The 15,415-nt window shown below is 43.0% G+C and overlaps 1 protein-coding gene across 1 annotated transcript in view; it reads right to left on the minus strand.

The window, feature by feature from the left end:
• SLC9A4 (solute carrier family 9 member A4) overlaps nt 1–13,564 on the minus strand; it is a 61,813-nt gene extending 48,249 nt beyond the window's left edge. The window contains exons 1-2 of the mRNA XM_045981380.1: nt 13,204–13,564; nt 6,230–6,693 (exon numbers count right to left, since the gene is read on the minus strand). Coding sequence (XP_045837336.1) covers nt 6,230–6,693; nt 13,204–13,564 — 825 coding nt within the window. The remainder of the gene's footprint in view (nt 1–6,229; nt 6,694–13,203) is intronic.
• Between the last annotated feature and the right edge of the window lie 1,851 nt (nt 13,565–15,415).

Consider the following 15,415-nt stretch of genomic DNA (forward strand, 5'->3'; position numbering starts at 1 on the left):
GAGAGGAGCAGGGAGCCCAGTTTGGGGCTCGATTCCAGGACCCTGGGATCATGACATGAACCGAAGGTTGTAGGAATGATGGCAGGAGCTGCTAGGAGTGGAATCATGGGGTTCACCTGGCAAATAGTTTGCCAAGTTAGGCTGGCAAAGGGATGGCAAGATGAGACGAGAGGAGAGCAGGGAATTCTAGCATAAGGGGTCTGGTAATTTAGGATCTAAGGCCAGCAACAAGCATGCATAAAAAACAGAGGGGTAAATTGAGTGAAAGGCAAAATCTCTCTGTGAAGAAACCGGTGCTATGGATTTCTGCCTTAGAAAACCAGCCTGGAAAAGCAGGGGGAAGGCAACTTTTCATTCTATCTTTTGGATCCTGAACCACATAGAATAAATTGTATCCAAAAAACAACTTCCAGACCATCTGCGTCTTTATAATAAAAATAACAACGAAGAACCATAAGCACCTGGCGATCTGTGAATTCAGAGGCTCAAAGAAGCAAGAAGAACCAAAAGGAGATGCGAACCCGGAGGTTGGAGTCCGGGGTGGGAGTGGGGGGGTGTCTCTCTTCTTAACTAACCCCTACATACTGTCCCTTCATGCCACGGGGACAACAACCCTGGCTACATCAAGTTGCAGTGAATCTTGAATAAGAAAATCTCCATGAAGCACCAGCCACGTGAGGGGCCCGAGATCTGTGCTCAGTCAGATATTTTCATTTGCCTCCCTCTACTACTCTCTCATTCACTGTTGTGCTGGAGGGTGGACTCCATGGCAGCAAGATGCCAGATGAATACAAAGGAAAGAAAGCTCAGGGAGAGAGGAAGAGAGGTGGGAGAGCATGGAGTACCAGCCAGGAGCAGACTGGTCTGGAACCCTCCGCTTGGGTTCAAGTGTCAGTCGTGGCCTGTGCTGGCCTCTTGGACCTCTCAGATGAGATGGAGGAGGGGAAAGATGGGGAGAGATAAGACACAAAAGAGACCTTGGTAGCATGGCCATGTTTAGCAAACTGACTCAGGGAAAACCAGGGAGAAACAATCCTCCCGCGGGGAGAACCATCTGCCTCGAGAAAATGAAGTAGCGCCGTACTTCAAACCGACTGCCCACTAAGAATAAGCCAAACACCATGCCGTGTCCAGGAGCTTCTGCGATACACTCACTGAGTGCTCCCTGTGTGTTGAGTACTCATGCATGTTTAATAGGAAATTTCCAGTGACCCTAGGAGTTAAGGAATCTCATCATTCCAATATTTACAGAAATGAGGCACAGAGATGATCAGAAAATTTCCCCGAGCCACACGTTGGACTCAGCCCCGTTAGCCAATTCAAAGAAAGAGCACTGGCTTCCCTGCTAAGTGGACATGAGCCCAGTGAACTCAGCGGTAACACATGGGTTCTCTCGTATCCCTTGGGACTCCATGAGTTGGAAACTCAAAAGTTTGGGCTCAGTGGGTAGAGCAGGCAACTCTTGCCCTCGGTGTTGTGAATTCAAGACCCATGCTTGGTGTAGAGATTACTTAAAAATAAAATCTTTAGAGAGAAAGAGAGAGGAAGGAAGGGAAGAAGGAAGGAAGGGAGGGAAAGAGGGAGGGAGGGAAGGGAAGAAAGAGAAAGAAAAGGAAGAAAGGCAAGAGGTAAGAATACAAGGAAAAAGACTGGAATAGGACAGATCTGTGTGTCTTGTCCAGACTGTCCTTTGTCAAGAAACAATGCCCTTGTTCAATTTAACTTCCTTTGCCTTGTTTTCTTCATCTGTGAAATGTGGTTGTTAAGTCATGTGTCATAGTAAAATGCAAAATTTAATAAAATAATAAGGATTGAAGTGACCCCACCCAGGGCCTGGATATACTAGCTGGATATAGTCCCTTGCTATGACTTTGACCATGTCGCTCAACCGGGGGTGCTAGTGATCATATTAGAGCTATTCGGGTTTTGTCTCTGCTCCCTTTGCCCACCACTAAGGGTGTGTTCTGGTGAAATGTTCAGCAAGAGGGAAAAATATGTAGGACCAGAGACCTGGAGGGTCCAATTGGTATTTCGACAGTTCTAGAACAGCTCTTCTTTACTGAGAAAGCATCTCTCCAGTGGATAAAGATCTGTGGAGTTGTCACATGTAACCCACAAATCACAGATCGCTTTCCCGATGACTCAGACTTTCTGCTGAAAGAGCGTGCTTGTGACTGCTGCCCTCGGGAAGGCCCCCTTCCTCAATGAAAGGGTGAGTTCAAGGGCCTTTGCTCAAAATACAACTGGACTGCATTAAATACCAGTTGCTTTCAAACTGCCTTCTAAATCTGGCCCTGGAGCTTCTCTGGTTTCACACTGGGTCACAGAAGTGCCCCAGCACACACTTAATACTCACTGTGCTGTGGGCGACCACAGAGTGACCCAGAAGTGACGTGTGGGCGACCCCCCCTGCAGCCAACACAACGACAGCTTGGCCCATTGGAGGTCACAGCAGTGCCCTCAGCAGATACTGTGGTCGGTTTAAAATTGTAATTTTATTTTGAAATAATCATTAAAAAAAAAAAGTCCAAGTGGAAACTATAAACTTTGGGAAAGTCAAACAAATCTTGTTTGCCAAGAAACTCCGACCAGAAACCAAGCTGTGATTGGCTCTAAATGTAAAATCAAGAGAAAATTCAGGGGGACGTCAGATTCTCAAGTTCAGAGGCAACACCAAAGAGGTAACAGAGTCCAGTGCTATAAATAGCACATTCTGGGAAAATGACAAAAGGTGATATTTGGAAAGACACTGGTGAAGGAAAGGTTGAAGAATTAATTACCTCAGAATGGCCTGCCAAGAGGCGCCTTTGATGTTATCACAGATAAGCCTTCTCAGTGACGCTGCCGGGAGTGGGAGTTAAGTAAGCAAGTAACACCCAATAACTTGGATTTAAGTGAAATCTTTGGAAGATGAACTGTGAAATGAACACCTCATGTCTTCGAGGGGCCATCTTGGGAGTAGATAGGCTCCCAGCTGAGGCTACTTACTCCACTGTAAGAACACTGAAAGGATGAAAATACCTAAAGACAGAATGGGGTGAGGAAAGGGGATCTCAGAGTCAATCCAGCCCAGTGTGAGGAGAGAGCTGCCCTTGTTCCAAAAATAGCATTATTTTACCTCAAGATATAGCAGCTACTCTCAACTTAAAGGCAGGAAATCAAGAGTTCTCAAGTGTCAACAATCATCAGAGGTGCCTGTTAAAATACAGATCGCCAGGTTCCATTCTCGGAGAGTCTGAGATGGGGTTTAGACATTCAAATATTCATGAGTCCCACTGAGGTGATTCTGAGGCAAATGGCAGGAGTCTGGAGTCTGGACTCCCAGCCTCCCCTCTCAGTTCCAGACAACTTGGCTTCCTGTGGAACTTGCCCAGAAGGAAAGACTATGGAGCCCAGCATCTTCTTAAACGGTTAGAGATTCACATTATGAATCAATAAATTGACTTCCAACTTCACGCACGGGGCTCCTTCACTTGGTGAATCCAACCTAGATGTCTTGGATTACTTTTTAGGAGCCTTTTGTCCCTGTACTATCTACTTTCGCATGAAGTCCTCACTATAAAGCATTATGTACCAGATGAATTAAATAGCTAACTGTAAAAGGTGAAAAAGAAAAAAAAATGTTTGTGGGGTGCCTGTGTGATTCAGTCGTAAAGTGGCCAACTCTTGATTTCAGCTCAGGTCATGCTCTCAGGGTCATGAGATCAGGCCCTGCAGCAGGCTCTGCACTCAGCAGGAATTCTGCTTGAGATTCTGTCTCTCCCTCTGCCCCACCACCGGCTGGCACTCACTCTCTGTCTGTAAAATAAATAAATAAGATCTTAAAAAAAATGTTTGCATGTTCTTTGGTTAGATACAATCTCTGCAAACAAGATATGAATTGCAGAGGCAATAAAAGAGTATATTAGGTTTGAGCTCATAAAAATTTAAAACTTTTATAGGATAAAAAAATCATAGTCTAAAAAATTTTAAGTGACAGAATGAGAGAAAGTATTTGATTTGCATGTAATACTCAAAGATAATTTAATGAATTTCTACAGATCAATTAAAAAATTTTAAAGAAAACAGACAGGATGTGGTATTTGCATAGCATAACTGGGACACACTTATTAAAAAAAATCATTGTTTATATGAAATTTCAATTTAACTGGGTGTCCCGAGTTGTTGTTTTTTTTTTTTTTAAAGTCTGGCAACTGCAAGAGGATATGAGCTTCCGATTTACAGCATGAAAAACACTAATGATCCAAGATCATAGAAGAGATGTATGCAAATTAAACAAACATGCCTAACCCGTTTTTGCTCATTTGATTGGAAAACATTAAGAAGCAATGTCCGTTGTGGGCTTCAATAAAGAAAATACTTAATATACTAATATTTAATGCACTGTCTATGGAAAATATAAGACCATAAGGAGTTTCCAGAAAATACTAGCAGCTATGGTGTAAGACCTAAAATTAAGATCCAATGTTATGTGCTACCTTGACATTTGGTAAAGCTGGGAAGATCCCCAGTCATGTAACTGCAAACTCTCCTCCCCAGTCTGATTGCCTGCTGGCCAAATAGCCCTCCTTACTGCTGGGACTGGGCGCCATACCTGCTCACCCCTGAGTGTTAGGTGTCAATCTCCTGACAGCCTGTGGAGTTATGTAAAACAAGCCAATCACGTCATCCTGTGGGAACCAGGAGGCACCTCTCTTCTTGCTACAACAAAGCCTTACTCCCATACCCCTGATTGTTCCCTTTGTTCCCACGTGTAGCACCCATGTGGCCTTGTGTCGTGTGCAGTGTCCTCCTCCCCCAGGCTGTGAGTACATGCATCTAGTTCGTGTCATCTCTTTATGGTGGGCTGTCACTCCTATCCCTGGGGCAGGAATCCTTCCCTCATCAACCCCATGAGGAGGAGGTGAGTAAAACAGCAGCATCTTTCAAATTTTTGAAGGTATTCACTTTCGAAATTTCACTTCTGACAATATAGCCTATAAAAATACTCACAAACAAAAAGAGATGCATGTAGAAACAAGAATATTCAATACATATCCTATTTTTTAAAGAGAAATAAAAAAAAGAAAACAAAATAAAAGTGAAAAATTGGTAGCAACCTGAATATCCATCTGTCAGGAAATGTTTAAATTATCATCAGTGTAATCTGTGAAACACTACCTAACAGTTAAAATGACATAGAATGAATTCCAAGACTTGTTATGTTTAAGCAATACATATAATTGCACCCAATTTATGCAAAATAATGTACACCTACATATATGTGTGTGTGCATATACACTTATATACATATACACATATAGTAAAGACAGGGAAGGAAAAGCCAAACTGATCAGAGTTACTGTAGACAGTGAGGAGAGGGACAAGGGGAGGCTTTTGTGCTTTTATGCTGTGTAATTTTGCACCGTTCGAGTCTTCTACACTGAAAGAGCATTCTAGTATCATGTGATGTGATAGAAATTTAAAGTAAGGAAGGAAAATCAAACTATATACAAAAGTCACCTAGACGAACACCTGGTGAAGGTTTGTAGTAATGTAACACAACCAAGGAGTGGGAGTGTCTAGTCTGACTAGCCCAGCACCAAAGATATCTTCTGGGCCTTAACACTAGGTGTTGACTCAGTCTGCTAAATTTTTCTCAGCTTCTCTCCGGGAGTCCTAAAGCAAAATTGCCTCATTCACATATTCTGGAGGAGTCAGGCAATCAAGATAGATACGCCAGCCAACGTATTTTTGCAAATCCTTTTCAATTCCCTTCGTACCCCATCTTTTATTTGACTTCATCATCTCATGCAACACGTTAAAAACAAATGAACAAAAAGTACATAAAGAGAAGGAGGATGAGGTCCAATGAATGAGAGAAAAGAAAAATGGTTAAGTACTTCTCATCCCAGTGTGAAAACCAGATGAGCCCTTGGCAGCAGTTCCCTCTCACTAAGTGAAAACTTGAGTTTAACTAAACAGTGATAGATATGTCCTCTACTTTTTCTCTCTTTAAAGAGGTCATCTGGCTACTGAATGAAAAGCGCTATTAGCAAGTAATAACATACTTGATGCAGGTCGTAAGGGAAGTCACCAGAACTTGGGTCACATTCCATTGACCAAAGCCTATACCTGCCCAGCCAAGACCCAGTCCCGATCAGCCTTCTCCAATTGCTCTGAGGACAGACTCCTGTCTCCAGCTCCACCCCGACCCTGCTCTCCCTGGGGACATGCTTTGACATCTTACCACACTAATGCCGTCATTGAGAAGGGCCTCCCCGAAGATCATCATGTAGAGTGGCTCGTTCACACGCGCCTCCTCGAACACAGCCAGCACGGACACGGGGTCCACGGCTGAGATCAGGCTGCCAAACAGCAGGTTCTGAAGCAGGTTGATGTCACTGAGGCCAAAAGCTTTGATCTGGCAGATGAGGTAGAGAGAGAGGCCAATGCCGAAGGCATTGATCAGGGCCCCCAGGCCTGCCCACCACAGGATGGACCCAATGTTCTCAAAGAAGGGCCGGGTGGGCATGAAGTAACCACCCTCCAGGACGATGGGTGGAAGGAGGTACAGGAAGTAGATGCTTGAATCCATGACGGGAGGAGACTTATGGTCAGTGCCGAAGATGATGGCGCCCACCAGAGCCCCAACGATGATGAGGAGGCAGCTTTCTGGCATGAGGCCTGGTAGTCTGTGGTAAAGATGGAAGCCTAGGGAAAAGCAGAGAACCTCATTGAGATGTTTCCTAATAAAATGGCTCTGGCCATGAAGATACCAGGAGACTAGTGAAGAAGAGGCCTTCTGAAATCAAGCAGAGGGGACCTGGGGTGATGTGCCTCCCTGAGCCTTAGCACCCCATCTGCAGCAGGGACTGGAAGTGCTGCCAGGGCTTTCAGTCAGATCAAGTACTTAACAGGCCAGGCCCAGTGCAGGTCTTAGAGTAGTCCTCGGCCCGCTGTCCCCTCCCTTCCTCTGTCCTGCTTCCCCACTTTACAGGGTCTGAGAGGGCAGTGAGAGAAGAAGAGTAAGGAGGCGAAGCTCCTTTGCAAGACCTTCTTTAAGGCTCATTCAGAATCAGTCACAGTCAGCTTCTTGCAAACTTCCCTTCCACCAAGCCAATAAATGAAAATTCAGTCTTTTATTGTATTTTCCTCATTTAACCAATGACACTGCCATCTGGTCAGCTGCATATGAAGGAAATCAAGGGGTGCCTGGGTGGTTCAGTCAGTTGAGTTTCTGGCTCTTGGTTTTGGCTCAGGTCATGATCTTATGGGTCATGGGATGGAGCCCTCAGGTCAGCCTCTATGCTCAATGGGGAGTCTATGTGAGGATTCCCATCCTCCGCCCTTCCCCCCACTCACACACTCTCTCTTTCTAAAATAAATAAATACATCTTTAAAAAAGGGAAGGAACTCAAGATGCATTTCCTTAACCCCCGTTACTTTGCTCCTCGTGCAACCAGCTCCCTATTTCGTCATCTATGTCTCTCAGTGGCTGCCCCTAAGGACCATCTCCTCCTCCTTATTCATACAGTCACCACCTTTATGTAGGGGCTCCCCATTTCCCATCCTGACTTCTGCACTGGCTTCCTGATCTCCTGTCTCACCTTCAACTCCCCAGCCCGTTCCACCTTCCACTGTCAGATGACTCTTCCAAACCACGTGTATCTGCTCATCTCATTCCCCACCTAGGACTCTCAAGGCGCACAAAGCATCTCAGAGATTTTCAGCTGAGGGTGTGTGTGGCACGGCTGAGCACTGTGTGTGATGTGCAGAACCAAACAGGCTTATTATAATTCCAGCTTCTCGAACACATTTCAGAAATAAGACATTAACAAATAGGAAGACAAAGACAAGGCAATGCTTAAGAATGCAGTGAAGTATATATGGACCATATCAACAAACAGGAGAAGAGATCAGTGCACAGCAGGCCGCTCTAGGGTTCTCTCCCAGTCAGTATCCCTCCCACCCAACACTATCCTTCTTATGCATCCTATGTGACAGCCAACCACACACCTTTTCCCTGTGGTCCCCTTTCGTGTCTTTATTTATTGCTGCCTGAATTGTTCTTTTCTTCAACCCATTTAGGTCCTTCTTGCTCTTCAAAATTAAACTTTTCCCAACCACTTCCCAAGGAAATCATATGTCTTCCTCTGAATTACTGTAATATTTTATCAGTATCTAACAACAGTGTTCTCTTCCTATCATTTTCTGTGCGTGACTTTCTCCCCTACTAACCTCCAAATTCTTCCAACTGACCCAAAGTGCTTAGCAAGGTGTCTTGCCCACAACAGCTGAAAGAATCTATAAGTGTGTACATGAATGACTGATCTGGTTAAATGTTCACCAGAGAAGCTTTTATATGAGAAGTAGAAATTGAACAGGTTGTTGGGGAGTGATTAGGACTTACATAGTTGGACAGCAGAATGGAAGAGATTTTAAATGGGGATAACCCCAAAGAAAAAGAGGGGAGACAGGAATGGCCCAGTCAGTATGTCTGACATTCATTGAGGAGATCCACCTGGTTGGAGCAAAGTTTTTATGAGTTGGTAAGAATATTGGAAGAAGAGTCCATAGATGATTGAGCCAAATAAGACAGGGTCTTGAATTTAAGGCTAAGGAATGTAGATTTCTCCACAGGCCATAGTGAGCCGTTGAATGTCTCCTTAGGAATTTTAATTTTAATTCCATTTTAGCCATTCTGACAGGTATGAGGTGGTATCTCATTGTGGCTTTGATTTGTATTTCCCTGATGATGAGTGACGTTGAGCATCTTTTCATGTGTCTGTTGACCATCTGGATGTCTTCTTTGGAAAAATGTCTGTTCATGTCTTCTGCTCATTTCTTAAATGGATTATATATTTTGGGGTGTTGGGAACACAAATGGTGCAGCCACACTGGAAAACAGTATGATGGCTCTTCAAATAGTTAAAAATGAAACTACCTTATGGCCCAGCAATTGAACTACTAATTATTTACCCAAAGGATCCAAAAATACAGATTCAAAGGGGCACATGCTCCCCAGTGTTTATAGCAGCATTAACAACAATAGCCAAACTGTGGAAACAGCCCACATGTCCATCAACTTATGAATGGATAAAGAAGATGTGGTGTGTGTCCGTATTTCGTATATATACAGACACACAATATATACAGACACACACTCACAAATAATTGCACAATGGAATATTACTCAGCTATCAAAAAGAATGAAATCTTGCCATTTGCAACAATGTGAATGGAGCTAGAGTGTATTATATTAAGCAAAATAAGTCAGTTAGAGAAAAATAAATACCACATGATTTCACTCATATGCGGAATTTAAGAAACAAAACAGATGAACATAAGGGAAGAAAAAAAGAGAGAAGCAAACCATAAGAGACTCTTAACTATAGAGAACAAACAGGGTTGATGGAGGGAAGTGGGTGGGGGAGATGGGTTAAATAGGTGATGGGCACTTGCTGTGATGAGTACTGGGTGTTATATGTAAGTGACAAATCACTAAATTCTCTAAGAGAAACCAATTTTACCATATATGTTAACAAACTAGAATTTAAATAAAACTTGAAATAAAAAAAATTAAAATAAAAAAAAGAATTTTAAATACAGCCATCCAAGAGTCTGTAGGTTCACCTGATCACGGCTTTGAATTTCATTTGTTATCAGCAGACAGGTTATTACGATAGGATATAATTAGTGTCAAGGGATTGTCCAAAACCACAAGCCTACCCATTGGCTTTAAGACCAGTTTAAGGCCTCCTTCAAGAGTCTGAGAGTCCTGCCCTCTCCGTTCCTTAACAACAACTATCTTATCCTCCTCCCCACCCTCCTCCTCCTTCTTTCTCTTCTTCAATTCTTGCTCATTTTAACTACACTGAATTTTTTAACATGTAAAAGACGTGGAAGAGCCTATAGTGTAATTTTCTCAGGCCCTGTGTCTTCCCAGTTTGGTCCTTCTTCCAGGAATCAAGTTTCCTGAAATGGATCCAATATGCACCTATCTAAGCCAAGTTACACCTACGCAGTGGTGGCAGCAAGAGGCCCTGTGTACTGTAAAGTGGGGCAGTATGAGGAGAAACACCACGTGCATCACACTCTCCCATTCTCTTTTTCTCTCATGATGGACCACAGCATCCATCCTGAGTTGTGACTGAGAGTTTTCAGTTCCAGTGCCTGAAATTTAAATGGCCACCAATAGCAGCGTCCTGCCTGAAAGTCAGGGATGGTCCTACCATTCCATTCTGCCCAGTGACTCAAGGAACACCCTTCTGTAATGTGCCAAGGAGTGGAACTAAAATAAAAGATAAACAACAAAATCTGAGGTGACTCTGTATTATCTTTGTTCTATAATATTCTTCTATAACACACAGAGTTGGCTGTTTTATTTTTTTATTTTTTATTTTTTATTCTTTTCAAAGATTTTATTTATTTATTTGACAGAGAAAGATCACAAGTAGGCAGAGAGGCAGGCAGAGAGAGTGAGAGGGAAGCAGGCTCCCTGCCGAGCAGAGAGCCCGATGTGGGACTCGATCCCAGGACCCTGAGATCATGACCTGAGCCGAAGGCAGAGGCTTTAACCCACTGAGCCACCCAGGCGCCCCCAGAGCTGGCTGTTTTAAAAAGGACTGGGGGAGAATCATGATGTTCTTGTGTCCGAGCGCCTGCCAGGCAGTGCTAGATTCATCAGTTTTCCCCATTATGCTAAGTCCCTTGAGGCCAGGAACCACGGTCATTATGGTGTATGGTAAAGGTATTCAAAAAAATGTGTCTCGGGGTGCCTGGCTGGCTCAGTGGGTTAAGCCTCTGCCTTCGGCTCAGGTCATGATCTCAGGGTCCTGGGATTGAGCCCCGCATAGGGCTCCCTGCTCAGCGGGGAGCCTGCTTCTCCCTCTCCTTCTGTCTGCCGCTGCCCCTGTTTGTGTTCACTCTCTATCTCTCACTGTCAAATAAATAAATAAAATCTTAAAAAAAATGTGTCTCAACAGAATGACTGAGTGAAAGAATGAATGCTAAATATAATGATTATTAATTACATTTTGATTCAAGTTTCACAATATAGAATCTAAGCAATCTATATAGATTCTTCATGTGTGAAAGCTTTATGTCATTTTTTTTGCCCCAAGCAAATGAGCCACCATATATAAAACTATGAGCCCAGTACTTTACATAAGAAATAATAATTACTAAATTAGCCTTCTTTTCGTGTACAATATAGAAATAGTCTGAGTTCTTAAAGACTAGAAAGTATGAAATTGTAGTTGAATAAGAATGATCCAGGGGCACCTCAGTGGCTCAGTCGTTAAGTATCTGCCTTTGGCTCAGGTCATGATTCCAGGGTCCTGGGATCGAGCCCAGCTTCAGCTTCCTGCTCAGCAGGAAGTTTGCTTCTCCCTCTCCCACTCCCTCTGCTTGTGTTCCCTCTCTCGCTATATGTGTTGTCTCTCTCTGTGTCAAATAAATAAATAAAATCTTTAAAAAAATGATTCAAATGATAACCTACTGAAGTTACTTTCTTTTTCTAAAGTATGTTGCATTTCACCAAAATGAAAATCAAGACCATTTAAGCCTGTAGTCCTGTGAATAGCAGTATCCTTACCATCCTCTGAGCTTCTAGACATTGTGGGTCTGGATACGTGCAATATTCTAAAAGAAAATCAGACTTTTATGCTAATATTAGACCAAGATAAAACATATCCTTTCTGCATTGAGCCGTTCACTGACATAAAATGTAAAGCTTTTTGCCACCTTAAAATCCTTATTTGCACCAAAAGGAGGTCTTAGAAAAAATTTCACAGCAAAGACTTAGACAACGTGACTAGCTAGTCAGTGACAGTTCCTTGATTCCCAGCCCAACTTCTTCCATCACTGTAAAGAGGGAAGGAGTGGGCGGGAACAGTATTGTTCACCCAGGAAAAGACAAGATCCACATAAGATCACTTTGGCCAGTCTCAGCGCCCATGCAGTTGCGTGACAGATGGTAGAACCCTACCTCTGAACAGAGAATGTTATCCCATCAGAAAGCCATTTTCACTCGAGCACTTTTGAGAAATAACAGGAGACCCTCTGTGTAATTTAATGCTTGGCCAAATCACAGAGGAGTTCTTCTAATTAACAATTTCCATTCAATCTTCACACTTTACTAGCTCAAAATGAGTAGCAACTGTGAAGGGCATCTAGAGATTACACTCGTACCCCGTCATCCCCAGGAGGGAGGAAAATGGGGAGACGGAGCCCGCAGACCTGATCCCCAGGAGTTATTTGCCAGATCCCAAGGCTCAACCCTTGTTTCACACCCATGCTAGGGGAAAATTATGAATAAGCATCCAAATGAATCATAGATTCTATCCCAATAGGACAACTTATCTACCAAGTAATAAAGTTCCTAACAGAGGCAAAGGAGATGTCATGCATAATGACTGAGATAACTGTATCAGTTTTTCACTTTGGAATAAGCTGGTTTTAGGGAGAAAGGGGGGATGGAGTTAGGGATTAAAGTATCGCAGGGTGTAAACCATTATTTTGGGTTTTGGCACAAATAACCCTGATTAGAATTTAATCCACGAACTTGAAATTCCCTTTATTTCACAAAGGAAAGCAGAGGCATCCCACTGGCACCATTTGGCTCGGGCATAAACCGGTATTTTACTGACATATCCTCCCTTACACCCCCATATCCCACCACTGGGTGATGTAAGAATGGCCTGTGATTGTCTTGTTCCTTGCTTTCTGTCATTTTGCAAGGAGCACATGTCACTTTTAAAGAATAAACAATGGGAGTCATTGATGAAGCCCACAGTTACATGGCCAAGAATGAAGGAAGACTATTTTACAGAAGGATCATTATGTGCCCCTGAAATTTCCAATGGGTATCATTCCAAGGTCTAATGCCTCATTCTCTAGTTTTTAATGCATAGAACTCGAGATTTTTACACGCCAAATAATGTCCCATAGTTGTCACCCCGAAATAAGAAATCAAAACAACCCAGGACCCAGAAATCCGCTCAAATTTCAAAGCACAATCCTGAGGTGTTACATGGCTTCATAAAAAACAGTTACAACTTTCCCTTGACTCAAAGGAACAGATTTTTTTTTTTTTATCTAATAGCAGTAACCATTAAAATCTATGTAGTTCACCACCTACAAGTGAAATGTATGTGAAAGTCCACATATATTATCTCACATGGAGAGCGGCTCCCACAACCAGGTGTCTGGGTGACTTACCTATTTTTGCAAGGGATGCTAGAAGTATCCAGAGGGTGACCTCATAAGGAATTTGTACGTAGTCATAATCCAGGGCAAAAACAGATATCTTCTCATCAGCCTCTGAGCTGGCAGCAGCAAACCGAACACTAGGTTCACGCTGGGCAGTGGAATTTGCGGATTTGTTCCAATCTGAAGATGCTTCAGAACACTTGAGGGCCACCAGCAGTAGCAACCAGCTCCAAGGACTGAAAGGCACAAGCATTGGAAAACCCATGCCGTGGGCTTCTCCTACCCCGTGTGCGGTTGTGTGCCACACATCTGCTGCCAGGAGGGTTTCTAGAGCGCAGAGGCGTCTACCTGGGTCAAAGGTAATATACATACAGTCTGTGGGTCATTCCAGGAAGAGTCCCAGCTTGCCATGGAATTCTGAGTGTCGATGTTTTCAAATCACCTTTAAAGGATTTGTGTCCGGACAACTCAGCCTCTGGCTCCAAGGCGTCAGTCATTCAGTAGACCCGGTAAAGCCCAAGTCACCTGTGTGACCTTCATCCGATCGTGATTTGAAGAACAGTTTGGGAAGGGGAAAAACATGTCTTCATTCAAAGCTGTTTCCTCACTTCACGGCACACTGGTTTCATCTTGTGAGTGAAAATTAAGAAGGACACCACGGTGTGCGTTCCAGGTGTCACTGGAGTCCTTCTGACTAGGAAGGCGATCCTTCCCTCTCCCCCAGGTCTCAATAAGGAGCTACCTGTCCTGCACCTGCTCCTTCTCTCCTCCCCCTGCTCTCGCACTTGTTTTGAATGGGCAAGGCTGCAGGTAGCTCCCGCACTTAATTATTTGCTCTGATAGGACTTTTGTAATGAAATGCTCTCCTTGAGGGTTTTTCCCGGGGTTACACTGCTGACACCTAGTGGGTAGCCGCAAAATGACACTTCTGCGTGTTTAATGATGAATGATTAAGGTGGTCTTGTAATTATCATCCACACAAGGGCATTTTTGAGCGTAGAGAAGAGCTATTGATACTTAATGCCAGGCTATGGGTGTAAGCCAGGGTTATCCTGGAATCATATGGTCTCTGTAAATTAGGAAGGAAAAGGAGGAAGCATAACACATTACCAAACTCATGAGCGGTAATTCAAAGAAAGTTCCAGGTTTCCAAGAACTTAACACAGGAAAAAAAAAAAAAGCAGGAAAACAAGTTTTATGAAATACACTTAAAACTTGGTAATAAAAAACCCCCCATGGCACATCCAAATTTTTCCTTTTAAAGAATTTTGTTATTATGGTTTATTTGCTCGAAAAGAGCAGTGCCACAGAGGGTTTATGGAAGAATTTGAAATGGATTCCATGGATCTACTGTATCTGGCCAAGTGACCGTAACCAAATTAGTTACTTTTCAAAGCATCATTTTCTGAAAAGGGGAAGGATAATAATGTCTACCTCATTGACTGACTAGAAGCATTAAAAGAGATAAAGCAAGCAAAGTCTCTGGCATTTAAGTGGCATTTAATAAATGCTGGTTTTATTATTTTGCCTCACATTTCTTAGGCTATATGAAAACAAGAACTCTGTTGCAACGCGGAATAGCACTCAATGGAAAAAGTGAATTAGTCTTCATAAACAGTCTCAATGCCTCTTCCATATCATATTGCAGGACAATTCATATATATATATTTGGTTCATGTTAGTGAGTGTGGATCACTCCAACCCTCCACCCCATGCTCAGCAGAGATCACTGGAAAACAGAGCTACCTCTGTTGAGGAAGGCTAGCACCTAGATGCAACTTCTTAGTAAGACAAGGATTAAGAGCTCACATAGGGATTTTTCTCTTTCCTTTGCAGTTTGGCTCTAAAAACAGATCTGATTTAGTCACTAAACTTAGAGGTTGACCACAAGTAGGTCACCATATTGGGTCAATATTTTTTTTTTTAGGAAAGATGACATGCATAAACTTGTAGTGGAAAACTTCTTTAGACTAGATATTTGTCTTTTCATTTGCACATCTGTTTTACTTTTGTCTTCTAAAAAGAAACGGGAAAGAATTTCCCATAGTGCTCCATGACAAGACCAAAACAAGAATCAGAAAACCTCTGTTCTTTGGCTTTTATTACCTGCTGCACTCTGGGAAAAACATTTTACCTTTTGTCATCTATAAACTGAAGATGCTGTCCACTCCGGGTCTCTTTTCCTGCTCTCAAGTTTCACATCTTTGTGAATATACTACAA

The sequence above is a fragment of the Meles meles genome, chromosome 16 (genome assembly GCF_922984935.1).
Source record: "Meles meles chromosome 16, mMelMel3.1 paternal haplotype, whole genome shotgun sequence".
In the NCBI taxonomy this organism is placed as follows: domain Eukaryota; kingdom Metazoa; phylum Chordata; class Mammalia; order Carnivora; family Mustelidae; genus Meles; species Meles meles.